The 16,526-nt window shown below is 42.7% G+C and overlaps 1 protein-coding gene across 2 annotated transcripts in view; it reads left to right on the top strand.

Moving 5' to 3' along the window:
- Positions 1–16,526, top strand: part of htr4 (5-hydroxytryptamine receptor 4) — a 140,554-nt gene that overhangs the window by 23,627 nt on the left and 100,401 nt on the right. For both annotated transcript variants that reach the window (XM_056250346.1, XM_056250347.1), the window contains exon 2: positions 3,498–3,579. In XM_056250346.1, coding sequence (XP_056106321.1) covers positions 3,498–3,579 — 82 coding nt within the window. The remainder of the gene's footprint in view (positions 1–3,497; positions 3,580–16,526) is intronic.

The raw sequence follows: 16,526 nt of genomic DNA, 5'->3' as shown, positions 1-16,526 counted from the left end.
CGCTGAAGTACTGTCCTTCAGGTCGAACGCTGTAGGCCAACCTTGGGGACGGAACATTTGAAAATGCATCTCTGTGTTAGTAATTGAACGGAGGCTTTCGAAAAAGGGCCCATTTCAATTGACACGGGTTCAAGATGGCCATAACCCACCACATATCTAGGGTACAATAAAGTACAGGTTTATAGAAACCGGTCTTCATATCGGCTGGAGGAAGAGGCTACATCGCGTCCTTCGCCAGTAGGACTGCGACGTGCACACACAGGACAGGAGCAGCGCTCAACACGTAGGTGTGGTAAATATCACTAAACTTAGGAGCATCTCAGCTCAACACCTAGGTATGATGCATATCACTGAGCTGGGGCGAAGCCAAGCGAAATGAATCGCAAGCCGAGTCTGCTGGTAGTTTCGGGCCAGGTGGAGCGGTTGGAAGCATCTTTAGGCTTACACACACCGTGCCAGGGGCAAGGAACCACAGACGTACCCGAGGTGGGGCAGCGAGGTGGAGGACAGGGACCCGGAAGGCCCGGAGGCGGCCCGAAGCAGGGTCTGAGTGTGGTGCATGACACTTACCTGTCTCCACAAGATGGCCAGGGGTGCGTGAGAAGGCGGATGACCGCGTCCTCGAACCGCACCCAGCTGCCGTGCTGGCGAACAAGAGGGGGCTGAGGGGTGCAAGGTTTTACAGGGTCGCACACTGCCAGACTTGCCCTCTTGGGACCCAGGAATAGAGGAATTTGCTCTTTCTTTGAAGTGTGGGTACCGCTTGCTCCGCTTCTTTTGGGAGCCAGCGGTGGAACAGACACACACAAACAACCTGGCCCTCACCCGGGGGGAGGGAGTGGATCAGTGACCAACTCCAAGAGCATCCTCCTCCATCCCTGAGCGGCCCGCTCCGGAATGCTTTCGCTGTCGCTTGCCACCTGGCGTCCCTACTGCAGCCGGCTCCATGCTGAGGCCTGGCTGGAGGCTGCTGCGGAGTCCCACCGGGAGCGGCGGCTGGGGTACGCCCTCGGCGACGAGCAGGCGGAGGAACTGCCACCGGCGGCGGGGTGGAGGCAGCAGCAGGCCGCCGGGGCAGGATGTGCCGGATGGCCTCCGTCTGCGGTTGGGTGGCACAGAAATGTTGGACGCAGTTCTCCGCCACGTCGCCGACCAGCCTAACCTGGGAAATTGGGGAGACCAGGAACCGAACCTTGTCTGCATCCGCCATATCAACCAGGCTGAGCCAACGATGGCGCTCCTGGACCACTAAGGTGGACATCGCCAGACCGATCGCGCACGCCACAACACGCGTGCCCCGGAGGGCGAGGTTGGAAGCAGTGCGGTGCTCACCTATGAGTGCACGGTCTGGGCTACCCTCGTGCATGTCCATGGGTGCCCTGGCCTGACAGACCTGTAGCAGCGCTATGGCACGCAAGAGGAGGTGGCTTGCCCACTGGCTTTGTGAGCTCTGCCCGTCGGAACGAGAACTCACAGGCCTTAGGGGGGAGACGAGGATCCCCCCAAAAGGTAGTGGCCGCCAGACACAAGTGCACCTGAGTCGTGACAGACCGCTACACTGGAGGGATAACCTCGCAACCCTTCACCACATCAAGGGTAGTGAGGGGGAAAAGCTATTCAGGCAGTTTCTGGCAGAGAAAGGTGCCGTCCACAATCTGGTAAGCTCTCCATGCACTTCGGGAAAGAAAGGCACTGGGGCGGCGAGCTGAGAACCAGCGCGGCCTACCCCGAGATACCAATCCTCCAACCAAGACTGAACGGGACACGGTGGAGGGTTCCACTCGAGCCCGGCAGCCTGGGCGGCCCGTTTCAGCTGACGTTTCTGGATCGGGCTCGGGCAACGTTACACTCCCAGAGGGAGATAATACAGCCGAGTCGTCGTCTCCAGAGGCCAGCTCACCCCCCGATGCTGCTATCGACATCTTATCCTCTGGGGCAACCCCAAATGGAAAAAGCTGATCGGTCCATTACAGAGGGACCAGTACGTTTAACAGGAATTCCATCCGCTGCGGTGTGATGGAGGAATGAGGAGCCCACAGGGAATGGTTACCGGGCGAGACATCCATCACTATCCTCCGATCACCCATCCCACACGGCACCCGGGGGTGGGGCATGAGTCTCGATCTCGATCTCAACACCGCGACAGTCATATTCCCGCAATGGGAACATAAACCATCCACAAAAGCGTGCTGTAAGCGTGCTGTAAGCCCAAACACATGATGCAACAATTGTGACCGTCAGAGTGGAAAAGGGTACGACCGCATCCAGAAACGCACAGGTGGAATGACATCTTGAAAAAGACGCAAACGCACCGGTGTTGCTCTTTCAGGAAATAGGATCCATCACCAGTTCCGGAGCACACAGGGGAATGACCGCGGCAACACTGAACAGAAACAGTGAAGCACTCACTTTTCCGCCCTCTAACCAGCCATCAACACACAAACATTTAGAGATTTGTTGCTGTTAAAACAGCAGTTGAGAGCTCAAAGCTGTAGAAACCACCAGCACTGAGAGAGTCTTCCAGAAGAACACCGACACACTCCCTCGTTGTAAACAACAGCACTCTTCAGAGACATCAAACGATCGGCTCCGAAGCGAAAGGCAACTAGTGCGTGCATCCACTTCCGTATTTATAGTGGCGGAGTGTGTGATGTCATCACGCACGCCAATTCCCATTGGCTCGTTCAATAGTACTCGAAGACGATTGGCTCCTTGGCGTGATCCCCATTCTGTCGACGTCGACTATACGTCTGACGTTCTCGACTGAAAGGGAACAGACATAAAAAGTTACTTTTAACTCGCTAACTCTTATGTTCTCCACTCCCCTGCAATCAGCAGTGTTTGTTACATGAGTTAAACCAATAAAAACGGAGGGTCTATGAGCAGGGTTCCTACATACAGTAGATACAATATACATATAACACCAGTTCTTCAGTTTCGATTTCCAGGCCTGAAAAATCATGTAAATTTCTAGAGTGGATATAATTTTTCTTTTTGATCTTTGTGTGTGTGTGTGTATTTTTGTGCATTCTTTGTAAAATAATTTTTGGATAATAAACTGGATTTGTCATGGATAACTTTGTCTGGGTCTTATATATTGAGAGATCCTTTCTTTTTTTTCTTTACCATACTAGCACATTTATTGTTTTCATATAAACTGGCTGCTGAGGTCATTTGTCATTTTACCCTCCTCTGTGACACATGACATTCAACAACAGTTGTAAATTTTACCTGCCACGTTACAGCCGGTCTCTCACATTGTTCCCGGGGTTAATAGATATCACACATCATCCACTGAAATACTGTATTTTCCCTCCTTCTAAATTTAGGCTGACCCAATTTCGTTGTGCAGCTATTTTTTGTTATCTGTACAGAAAAAAACAAACAGCAAATCATCACAACAGCCTACATAAAATAAACAGATGGGTTATGAGGTAAAATAAATGCTGTGTCCTGACAGTTCCATCACGTAACCCTTGTTTCTCCTCGTTTCGCAGGGCCGCTCCGCATCTACGGGTACATGAATCTGAGTTCCATCGGCCAGATGCCTGAGTTGGAAGAAGTAGATACCAATGAGAGGTTAGAGCACCACTACCATTATCAGTTTTTTCCTTTAACTGTTTTAGCCGACCTTGAGCCCCAAGATGGCTTATAAATAGACTTGGTTCATGCATAAATCAATGAAAGTGTTTTAACCCCGCCTGAGACCTTTGCATGAATTCACTCGCTTGGCGCAATATTGACATACTACCATATGTTCACCTCCTTTTTTGAAATGTCATTGCTGCAAATGCACTGGTTCCCTCAGAAATGACAGGAATGCAATGTCTCTGGGACTTCTCAGGAAGCTACAGCATCAGGGGGACTTGAAGGTCTCCAGAGGATGTGGGCCTGTTTGCTCAGCAGGACAGATGAAATATGGTCTTTCTATGTTGGTATTAGCTTTCTGCATTCCGGTACTCTACTTACAAACCATCAGTATCCTGTAACATCACAGGAGTCTCAACCCACTAAACAACACAGTAATGACACTCATAAATAGCATGTGTGTGTTCTTTTTTTATTTGTGTTGCTGTCAGGTCCGCTGCTGTCAGTGAGATGTTACAGTGCTGTTATGTTGCTGTTTATGTTCAAAATGCTGACTACTGGTGTTCTGATAAGCAATGTTTTGGCACTGTAATCGGCTGATTTTTACCGACTTTTGACAAACACATTTTTCATGATAGTTCATAATTTTTGGATTGTTAAAAATGTATACTCATTTTTATTCATAAATAAAGAGATTCACCGATAATACATTTCTCTGCAGATACCGATATTCAGAATTATATCGATAGTTTGGGTTTCTTTAGGGGGGGAAAAAAACCTCTCCAAAAATAATGCTGCATACCATACAGGGAACCCTCTCATTTGGTATACTACTATAATATTAGAGGTTATAATTAAGAACAGTTAATATATTCAACTGGTATTTATTTTCAGATATAATAATTACACTCAAATAAAAAGTGAAATGTTTGTATGCAACTTGGGTTGCACATAAGGTAGTTTTTTCAATTTATTCGTGCATACATATATAATTAACAGTAAATAAGCTCCTCTCTAGCTTTTTTCATAGCTAACTAACTAACTGAACACTGGATAACTTTCCTGAGGCAAATGCAACTTTAAGTGACACATTATTCACAAGCTGTTTTATTGATGTCTCTCTGTGATTGAAACAGTGATTATGCGATTGCATGAGACATGATTCATTTTGGAAAGTTGTACTATATCTTTCAACATACCTTCTGATGTTCATGCATGTTTTTTTCGTGCTTTAATTTGTATTAAGAGGAAGAGATGATTTGCGCTCCGTGCTGCTGCTTGAACTGGGCGCTAAAGCGATCTGTCATGTCACAGAATTTGAAAGCTAAGACTTTGTTTCTTATCAGAAGTAATAAAGCACAAAGCTCTTTGCGATTATTGGATGGAAGGCACGCCAAAAATAATGTTTGGTGTAGGGAAAACCGCGGACCTGGTAACCCTGGCTTGAACTACGAGTTATTCATCGGGTCAAATAAAGACTGCTTTAACGTTGCTGTTTTTTAACTGTCAAAGTGCTATTGTCGCGTTAACTTGCCCTGAATTCAACTCAAGAGATTTTCTTCACACACAGTATGGGTTGCAGTCTGAACATGTTTTTCCGCCCCCTTTTTATTGACAGGATGTAATCGGCCCTGATAATCAGCTGTTTTTTAAACAAAAATAATTGCTTTTAAAAGGATAGATAGATAGATAGATAGATAGATAGATAGATAGATAGATAGATATATAGATAGATAGATAGATAGATAGATAGATAGATAGATAGATAGATAGATAGATAGATAGATAGATAGATAGATAGATAGATAGATAGATGGAAAGATAGATGTTAACATTAGTTAACTAATGGGACCTTATCATAAAGTATGTGTTTAATTGAATTTCAGCAGGCTAAAAAAAGTTATACTGTTGATAGTGAGCTTTTTTTTTTCGTAGTGTCAACTCCACCGTCAATTCAAATTCCACTACTGAATGTGAAATATGAAAAAAGAAAGGGAGATTAATTCAGGTACAATGTCATTCTTACAATTCAAATGAAAGTATGGTAAAGCAAGACAGCCCCGGCAGCGATCCAAGCCTCGGAGAATTCCATAACAAAAGTGTCAGATCCCCCATTGGGGAAACACAACACTGCTGTCTGAGTGTGTGATTATTACTGCACCCGCAGTGTCACACTTCATCGGGGATGATGCGATGTCTCTCCAAACATTTTCATTCATACCGGCTAACATCGCCGATTTCCCCGTGTGCTCTATATCACAACAAGCCACATGGCAATATCTCCCTCCTTTCAGTTGTTTATCTGCAGCATGTCCTCTCTGGGGAAGGCCGAACTCCTTATCCCTTTGTCACTGTGTATGCCATTTTGGATCACCACTCTTCTTGAAGAATCTCTCCAGAGTGTCTTGGAAGCGACTGCAGTTTATGCTGAAGAAGACAGCGGAGGGTATTCCGGGTGTGTGGCGTGCTTAGATGAGGAAGTCTTTGATGTAGTGTTTTGAGATTATCATCGTGGGGTAGCTTTAATCAGAGCAGGCATGAATTAAGAAAGAATGATGGTACCACTGCAAAATAAAATTTGAAGATCATCATTTTATAAGTAGAGCCTGTCCTCTGCATCATCATAAGAGGTAAATCCCAGCATGCAGGAAGATTCAGCTAAATCTATGTTAATGAATGTTTCAGCATGGTTGGGGGACTTTTATTTCCCAGTGGTTGATTTTTAGTGAAACAAACATAATTGTTTTTTTTTGTTTTTTAAAATGGATTTTCTAAAAAGACCACACAGCCCGAAGTGCCCACAGAAGAGACACATGTAAAGCGAACATTAAATGAGAACAAAGGACACAAAAGAAGGATGCTCTTCCTTTCTCTACTTGAACATGTTGATAGCATGTTCAGACATGCTATTTTAGAGATGTCACTGCCCTATGATCTCCACAACTCACCCTGCAAATTACTCGGCTGTTGTGAACTTTACTATTGAACTGACCTGTGAACTGCTGCTATGAGCGGGGCAACGGATCTATACACGACCTGGCTCTCTCTTAATGAGATGCAGTTGCGAGAAGTCTTGCACAATTTATGTCCTTTGTTTGAAATAGCAGGTAAAACCTTATTTCATACGATACAATTTCATTTTGTTACATAAGAATAGCTCTGCTTTTCATGCGATCTCTGTAACTAAAGGTGCACGGTCTCTTGTGTGTTATGTACAGTTCTGGGTTAGCCAGGAAGAAAGACCAGAAACCTCTATGTGAGCTGCTGGCCCTTTTCCAGCGGCTCAGAGCAGTCAGAGGGAGGCCTCAGGGGACAGGGAAACCCAGCGCTGCTCAAACGGGAGCCCTGCTTTTTTGGATTTGCTCAGCTGCAATAAATTTACCCGGGCGCATAGTCCACCTCACCCTGGTGATTTCCAGCTGTAATAATGATAACCTGATCAGAAACAAACAGCAAACAGCGAGCCTTTGACGCTGTTTCTGGAGGAATGATTTAGTTTAGTTGATCAAAAGATAAGCTTTTCGAACACTTTTAGTCATAAGCAACATGTTGATTAATAGAAGCCTCTCCATTAAAATTATAGTTTGTGTTTGTCTGTGGTGTTTTGCCCTGCAAAAATCACACCGGGTGCTTTCCAGGGCTTTGCTACGTGGTTCCTTGGATGTTTGTGGTAGTCGCTATATAGTTGTTAACTAGCTTATTATAAAAAAGCTGGTTAAGAGATATATGATATTGTCACAAGGTGACGAACCAGCAGCGGAACTATATATTCCACGGAGGGATGTTTCCACCCGGAGCGCTTCCAACGGAACACCAGCCAGTCTTGTATGCATTCGCTACCATGGCAACAGCAGCCGCTGATGACAGAGTGACAGCAGGTGCGGCGCATCAAGGGGCTGTTTGATGATTGGGACACACAGTGCTTTGAAGCAGATGAAAACCAAGCTTTGGGAGACCAAGGAAAAAAGTCGAGTTCAGTTCAGTGCAGTGTTCTGTGTTCGGTGTTCGGGTGCTGTGTCCTGACTTTGTTCCGTCGAGGTGGGCTGAGAGTTTCTGTGGGACAAATCGGCTGGTGAGATCGACCCGCGGAAGGGAATCCGCTACGAAGGATTGGGTGGTGTGGAACAGAGAAGCGGAGGAGGAGTCGCCTTGGAGATATCAAGTCCCCTTCTTGGGTAGAGATAAGTGCAAACCTTTTACTGGCCGTACGGTATGTGATTTATACACAAAGACACTGTATATGAAGAGAAGCGATCTAGGAAAAGGAGTCTAGACACCGTAATGAGAAGACAGCTGTTGTGATGCATGATTGGGGTCGCTATATATTCTTCCGTCTTACTGTCCCCGCTGTTCAGAACAAGGAGGTGGGCTGTGGCCTTATATTTCACAGAGTGGTTGAGAGTGACGTGTGTTGATGCTGTGCCCCACCGTGTGTGTTTGAAGTGAAGTTACGGCATGCTTACTATACCGAATTCTGTCACGTGCCCATCGGCCTTGCCCTGTGTTGCAGTTTGGAGTTGCTGAGGAAGAGATTAAGTGACGGTGGGATTTAAAGCTTGCTGTGTTCTGATTCCTCATTGATGCTGTTCTGAAGAGCGGAGGAATTCCAGTTATCTGCTGTTCTGAGTGTCCCCCGTCTAAAGCTGCTGCATTCTGTTCCATCATCACTGTTGTGGAGAGCGGAGGAAACCCAGGTATCTGTTGTTCTGAGTGTTGTACATTCCAAGCCTGCTGTGTTCTGATTCATCATTGATGCTGTTCTGGAGAACGGAGGAAATCCAGTTATCTGCTGTTCTGAGTGTCCCCCTCCTAAAGCCACTTGCATTCTGTTCCATCATCACTGTTGTGGAGAGCGGAGGGAACCCAGGTATCTGTTTCTCTGAGTGTCGTACATTCTAAGCCTGCTGTATGCTGATTCATCATTGATGCTGTCCCGGAGAACGGAGGAAATCCAGTTATCTGTTGTTCTGAGTGGTGTACAGTCTAAGCCTGCTGTGTTCTGATTCATCAGTGATGCTGTTCTGGAGAACGGAGGAAATCCAGTTATCTGCTGTTCTGGGTGTCCCCCATCTAAAGCCGCTTGCATACTGTTCCATCATCACTGTTGTGGAGAGCGGAGGGAACCCAGGTATCTGTCGTTCTGAGTGTTGTACATTCCAAGCCTGCTGTGGTCTGATTCGTCATTGATGCTGTCCTGGAGAACGGAGGAAATCCAGTTAACTGTTGTTCTGAGTGTTGTACATTCCAAGCCTGCTGTGTTCTGATTCATCATTGATGCTGTCCTGGAGAACGGAGGAAATCCAGTTATCTGCTGTTCTGAGTGTCCCCCATCTAAAGCCGCTTGCATTCTGTGTTATCAACACTGCCGTGGAGAGCGAAGGAAATCCAGTGTTTGCTGTTCGGGGTGTTACCCCTAAGGCCTGCTGACTCCAGGAGCTGGTCGATTGTCCGGACTTGCCGATCTGACCACCCAGTCAGCCTTCTCGCCAGCCCTCCGAAAACTTTCCGTTACCCGTTGTATGGGAAAGAACCTACTGTACTTGGAGTGCCCACTTGCTGTCCGGTCGACGTCTGTCACCGTCGTGAGCTTCTGTATCCGCTATACTGGGAGGAACCAATTGTACTTGGAGTACCTACTGGCTGTCCAGTCGACGCCCCTTTCACAGCCGTAAGCTTTCTGCACCTACTCTACAGGGAAGAGCCAACCGTACTCTAAACACTCACCTGCTGTCTAGTCGACGCCTTTCTACAGCTGTAAGCTCTCTGCATCCCCCGGTATAGGGAAGAACCAATCGTACTCGAAGTACCCAACTGCTGTCTAGTCGACGCCTTTCTACAGCTGTAAGCTCCCTGTATCCCCTGTATAGGGAAGAACCAACCATACTCGAAATACTCACCCGCTGGCTGGTGGACGCCGTTCTACAGCCGTAAGTTGCTGCACCTACTATACTGGGAAGAACCAACCGTACTCGCAATACTCACCTGTTGTCTGGTCGACGCCTTTTCACAGCTGTAAGCTCTCTGCACTCACTGTCTAGGGAGGAACCAACCGTACCTGGAGTACCTACTTGCTGTCTAGTCGACGCCTTTCCACAGCTGTAAGCTCTCCGCACCCACCGTCTAGGGAAGAACCAACCGTACCTGGAGTACCTACTTGCTGTCCAGTCGACGCCCCTCTTCACCGCTGTAAACTTCTGCACTTGAGAGATCGAGAAGAGTACATTCTACTTAGAGCCCGAGAAGGATAAGCCGTGCTTAGAGTACTTACCTGCTGTCCAATCCACGTCCCCTCCATAGCCGAGAGCCTTGGCATCCGAAAAGTCTGAGGGGTTGAGTGGACCGAGTCCTCGCCTGTTGTCCGGCCGACGTCCCGGCGGCCACTGGATGCTGGGGAGGAAGGAGGAGTTTTAATTAGGATCTACAAATTCTTTTAATCAATAAAGTCTGTTACATTTTTACTTTCCTTGTCCGCCTGGTTTCTGGTTTGCTCCTCAGTGGTACATTCTAAAGGGAGGGGGTAGACCTAGTCGATCCTCCCGACCTGTGACAATATTCTGATATATATGGTATCACTATGGTTCAGGTCTATACTTTAATGTATTGTAAATATATAGGTGTTTGTTCAAATTACTGTTGTGAACCCATTTAATATCAAATTGTTGTTCCCACCAGCCTCATGCATTTGTTCTCCTTCGGATCGACCAATGAAACAAACATGCCTTTTCTAAAAAAGTTTTTATGAAGTAAGTGAAAGTATGTGGTTTATTCTTGGCCACAGTCTTATCTGGTGGGAAATGTTTGAATCCAAAATGGCCCAGTAGAATATTACACACAATAAAGTCATTTCTTCTCTCTCTCTATATATATATATATATATTTCTCTTTTTTCCCTAGAATTTATTTAATACTTAACAATACTTTGTAACAATACTTTGAAATCATTTTTAGAATGTAATGAGACATAATCAGTTACTTATTCAAAAATGGTGCTCTCTTTTTTCCCATGGGTCTCGATTGTGACCACTTACATTGTAAACATTTGTGCTGTGAGCAAGATTTATTAAGCTCCAGATATATTATTAATAAATTAAAAATAGACTGTTTAATCATTATACTTTTACAGTGGATGTTGAATATGTTTTATGACAGGTTTGGCATACTTTTTTTTGGGCCCAACATATGTGGTACAGGTACATAAATCTATAGACTACTGCACACATTAACCTATTTACTTTATTACGTCTAACACATGTCAAAAGTAGTTGTTGTAAATGTTTAATATGCATCTGGTAACACTTTAGAATAATGGTCCGTCAGGTAACTATGCAGGAAGTAATGCAGGATAAATGAGTAGTACAATAACACTTCAGCTACTACTATTAACTGGAAACAAGATGAACTAATCAGTAAGTAATATCAAATTTAGGACTAAGATAGATCCTTATTAGGTAATCAATAATTACTGAATGAGATTGGCCTAATTAAGATCGAATAACTACAGTAAGTATGACAAATTATAAAGAATTACTAATTAATTGCTAATCACAACATTAAGTGTGAACAGTTTATTTACTCTCAATGTGGTCATAAAATGTATCACTTTTTACTCAAGTATTACCTATATCTACAAGAACTACTAGTGATCTGGACTATTATTTTAAAGTGAAAAAAAAAGTTTTTCACTTTAAAATAATGGTCCACTAAATATTGGTCACAAATGTAACTCATGGGATTAAATGGATTAGGTAAGATCAATAGTAATATTAAGGCTTGCCTACAAATATACATAGACCTACCTCTGATTATTATTGTGGGTAAACAGTGTGAAATACTAAATTTAAATTATACAGATTCCATAATGAATGGCCTTAGAATTTAGAAGAAGTGATTTAACTCCAGCATTTCAGCATTGTCAGAAACATAAAGTGGAACAGAAAAAACAGATTTATTATCATGATGTTATGTGTAACACTGATAACAGTTAGGGTATATAGAACACCGTTTTACTCAGCATGACAAGAAAAATGGCCTAACATGTCAATTGCAGTACATAAATCTATTGGCCACACACATATGCCCATTTTCTTTCTCAAATGAGTCTGACATGTGCCAAAATGGGGAGAAAATCTGAGCTTTTACATGTTTTCAAACACTCCTCATCAAGGGTAGGTTTCTGACATCTCAAAATGCCTGTAAATTACCCAGAAGTATGAAGCTTACAAGCCCTAAATGATCCATATTTGAGTCCATGCCAGTCATCCTTTGGAGATCCACACTCTTTCACATTCTTCCCAAAAGACTCTTTTGTCCTCAAGGATGGAAGAGTCACATGTGCCCTTAGAAAAGGCATGCTTGACATGTAGCCCAACCCATTCCCAGGTGCAAGTTATTAACAGATTTCCCATTTAATTACTGTCAATCTGCAGAACAGGATGGAAAAAAAATAAATAAATGATGATTTATAATAGTCAGGAAACGCATTTCCCAATGCCGCCTATTGGATGAGAGTTCAATTCCATTGAGATGCCGTATTCATTCAGGGATGCGAAGTGTTCATCTGCAAATGGAATTGGGGAAATGATATCACATCTTGGATTTATGGAAAGTACTCCTTGTATTTGCACTTCTAAAAGTGTGCTCTTTATCTCATGTGAATTTTCTTATTCTCTTGAAATACTTCACCTGAGGCATTCAGCAAATAGCAGTAGTGCTCCAGTGAAACCAGGCTGATGCATATCATGTGATAAACAGCCTTGAATGGACTGAATTTATACCCTTTAAAACACTTAGATTTATTATATTATAGAATGCATTATACAGAATCTATACTGATTTACTGTACATCAAGAGTATTTCAATCTGCCCTCCCTCCCATTGCTGAAGGTCGTGTACATGTGTGGCCTTGTATACAAATCTATAGCCGAATGAGGTCTGATATTCACTGACCTATGGAGAATATCTAGATTAATTCGCATGGTCACTGGCTGCTGATTTTTCTCATGATTCTGCAGGGTGTCTGCTCAACTTACTGGTCTTGGAGAGCAAAGGCACATTTGTCTAAACAAAAAAAAGAATGAGCAAAGGCCAGGACTAGCTGATTTATTGGGGCACCATGTCAGGATAAATTGCAAGATGTTTTCCAAAGTTTACTTTGGGCAAAGTTTGCATGGTGAAGGAAAATGTCCCTGGCTTTCTGAGTTGGGAACATGACAATGAAACAAATCATGGTGGAAGAATGTGAATTGGAATCATAGACTGTAAAAAAAGATGGACAACTATCCTTCACTCTCTTCCATTGTAGAAAAGTGAAGCCGCCAATGTCCCAATATGGTGCTGACATCTTGCGCTGATTCAGGACCCGAGTCTGCGCAGTAGTGACCGTGAAGTAGCCGTGGTTTCAAGGCCTCACCCACACTCCTGCAGACTCTCCAATCTCCTCCTGAAAATCCAGAAAAACAGTCTGGATCAGTGATTACTTCGCTCAGAGAAGCTGTCAATCATGACGTCACATTCCCGTTTTTATAGCATCAAATAACTAACTAAAAACAAACTTATTTTAAAAAACGAACACTTGAACTTACATCAACGTGATAAAAAAATGGCAGAAACCATCTATGGAAAAAATGTGTTGGAAGTATAATTTGATTGTTTTTGTTTGTCTCACGTCCCATTAGATTACATGGAGAGGGCGGGGTTTATGATCTATACTGGATCCATTCTGGCGTCACTTTTCAGGACTTGTGCAGCACACTTGATTGGAATGGGCCATCATTTAGTTAGTCAATGTTAACTGTACAATTTAGCTTTTTTTGCACTATAGATAAATAATAGGCTTGCCAGAAAGACTTCTTATTTAGATAAAGTGACACTTATGTGACAAAACTACATGTCCCACCATTCTCGATGGCAGCGTGAGGACTGAAATAGAGGCCAACAGTTGGGTTCCCGAAGTAAAAATCCCATTCATTTTTCTCCATAGGGAAATTGATTTTTAACAATAACTTGTAAACCTTAAGCAACAGACATGAGGTTGGTAAATGATGGTAGGCTATATACTTTTGTTTAAAACCGTTAGCTTGCATTATTTCAAGAAGTTTTTTTAAATAATTATGTTTAAGACCTGGATTCCTGGTGAAAAAACTATACCTTATCCATGATTCTGCAAAGGAAATCTCCACCTGACCAATTGTGGCAAATTACATCTTTAGCACCCACCCACTCCCATAAAGCATTGTGAATGATGCAATTGAGTCGGTCTCCATATGCTCTGTATATTTGCAATACTGTCAATTTAAAATATAATGTTTATAGCCTAAAGTATCTTTAAATAGTTTTTTATCATCCACAATAATAAATGCAATTGTAGTTATTTCCATCATTAAAGACATTAAGTACACAATCTTGTATCTTTTTTCTTTTTGACAATTTTCAAAACAAAAGAAAAATCACTTCAAATCAAAGTTTATACATATAAACGTTTAATAAGTTTAACATCATGTTGTGATTGATCTTGTAGCTGGTTGGTTTGGTTTATGGCTTCTAACTTTTAAACTAATACTAATCCCTATGGGAAAAATACTTCTGAAACCAAAGCCGTTGAAAAAGTTGAGAGGCACTGTTGCACTTCACTCTATACTATACATTCAAACGAAGCAGTTTATGATTTAAAAGCCATATGATCAAAACCCCTGCATGTTCTAATGTTGTTCATTATCCACACTATTAACAAGTTTGTTTAGTCAATTAAAAAACTCACAGATTCTGATCATATTAAGGTTTATTAGGAGAATTCGCTTCACCGCTGCACATTCAGAATTGCAAATGCCTGCTTTTGTGAGGGTCAATTGTTCATTGATCTTGGTAAATTCACACTGTGCACTTTGTGCCTTTAATCAGCATATTTGTCCTTCACAAGTGTTGCTGTGAAATCAGAACACGTTGTTGCCCATTTTGCACAGAGAATTAATGAAAATGAAGGGCCTGCGTTCAGGTTTAGATTGTCAGCGGTTCCACTCTTGGACGGTTTCCCAGCAATTGAGGACAAATTTCCTTCTAACCTTCATATCACTAGCAATTGAAAAACAACAGGTAGGGCTGAATACGTGACATGGCAGACAACATGAATGTTCAAACCGGCCACGCTGCAGTGCTGGGCTTTCAGAGTACTGTGTTTTTTCACCAGCTGTCTTTGTTCCATTTTTGGTGGATAATTTTTTATTTTTTCATTTTTTTACACAGGGCTGCATAACTTCACTTTTCTGGCATTAAATGTCTCTGTATATAATAAATAAACCAGAGATTGCAGCAACAACAAAAAAAGCGTACTTCCCCCTTTTTGACTGGCTCCATATTTTAGACGTTTTCTCTTAGCAGAGAAAGTAATTCATTGTTAAAATAGTAGTGTTTATGAATAGTACAATTATATAATAAATAGTTTATTATATAATAAGTAGATTGAGGAGGACTTCAATTCAACTTGATCTGTTGCCATTGTTCTCAGGGAAAAGCATGTTTTCAGTTAGAGTTCAGTCTGGAGTCTGGGATTTTTGACACGGCTCTCACACCAAAAAAAGAAAACAGGTTGGACTTAAGTACTGTTTGGCCTAATTACATGACATCATATTACAGATAGACTACTCAAAGTCAAAGTCCCTCTACTGAGTCACAGCAGATGTGAGTCTGTATTCTGCTTTTGGAAAATCAAGAGTCCATGTCCCAAAAAAGAAATAAGACCTTTGTAGTATATACGTTTTTATATGTATTTCTATTTGGCTTAAATTGATTTTTTATTTCAGTTTTAGCTCTAGAAATGTTAGTACTTATTTCAGTTTGTTGCTAAGACAACATTTATAATTTTCATTGAAGTTTAGTGGGTTTTTTTTTTTTATTTAATTTTTATTTCAGCTTTATATAAATTACAGACAATTATTTGTAATAGTTTTAGTTTTAGATTAAGGTAACAATAACACTGATGTCTACTTCATTTAATGTAGAGTTTTTATATTAAGGCCCTTTTCAGACTCATATAATATGCACTTGTGACACAAAAGCTCCTAATTAGTTTAAATGAGAAATTATAAAGCATTCCAACATGCTGTCTAGAAATGTGGTGTTTTGCAGCAGGAGCTAACCAAAGTACCAGATGACCTAGGGTTGACTCACTGAGTGCTTTGATTGAGCTGCTATGTTCTGATTGCACCCTCAGTTCAATTACATTCTAGAGGTCAAAGGTTTCACCAGTCATTACACAAAGTGAACACAGCCGAGGGAGCGGCCATCTGCAGGCATTGACTTTGGTCTTTCTTTGGCTGATTTCCTTAATCAATGCAATTTAAACATCCCGCAGCATTTGGAAAACAGACTTTACCACAGGAAAATAGCACACATTGTCAACAATATCTTTATATCTTTACATTGTCTTTATCTCACCGGTTGAGTGAACGCTGGTGTGTCTTCCTGCCGCTGCTCACCAGACGTTTGTTTTGAATTATTGCTAGACTATATGCTAAGTTAACTTGTTATACCTTTACCGCTGTGGTATTTGCTGTCTATGTTTGGCAATATTCTCGGCTTACCCTGGTGCTGACTGTTTCCACGTCAACGGTAAACGCCTCCGGTCTCCTGCCTTTTTGGCAGTATTACCGAGGCGGCAATATGTGGACGTTTAAAATGCTACTCTGGATTATCCTGCTTGTCACCATCGTAACAGCCATTCCACGGCTGTCTTACTCGGCAGCGGAACTCCACCGGCTTTTCACAGTTACTCTGATGACACACTCTCCACAAAACCAAACACCTCTCTTTCCCCCTCCGCCCCCACCTCCTGTCTACAAGCTATCAGCAACTGGATGTCAATAAATCTTCTCAAACTTAATGGAAATAAAAGTGAGGTTCTCCTCATTGGCTCAAAGGCCACACTCTCCAAAAGTCACCCGTTC

This window comes from Rhinichthys klamathensis, unplaced genomic scaffold (genome assembly GCF_029890125.1).
Source record: "Rhinichthys klamathensis goyatoka isolate OS25496 unplaced genomic scaffold, OSU_Roscu_1.1 h1tg000068l_1, whole genome shotgun sequence".
NCBI lineage: Eukaryota > Metazoa > Chordata > Actinopteri > Cypriniformes > Leuciscidae > Rhinichthys > Rhinichthys klamathensis.
The sequence above is the reverse complement of the archived record's forward strand: the minus strand, read 5'-3'. Positions and strand labels throughout refer to the sequence as shown.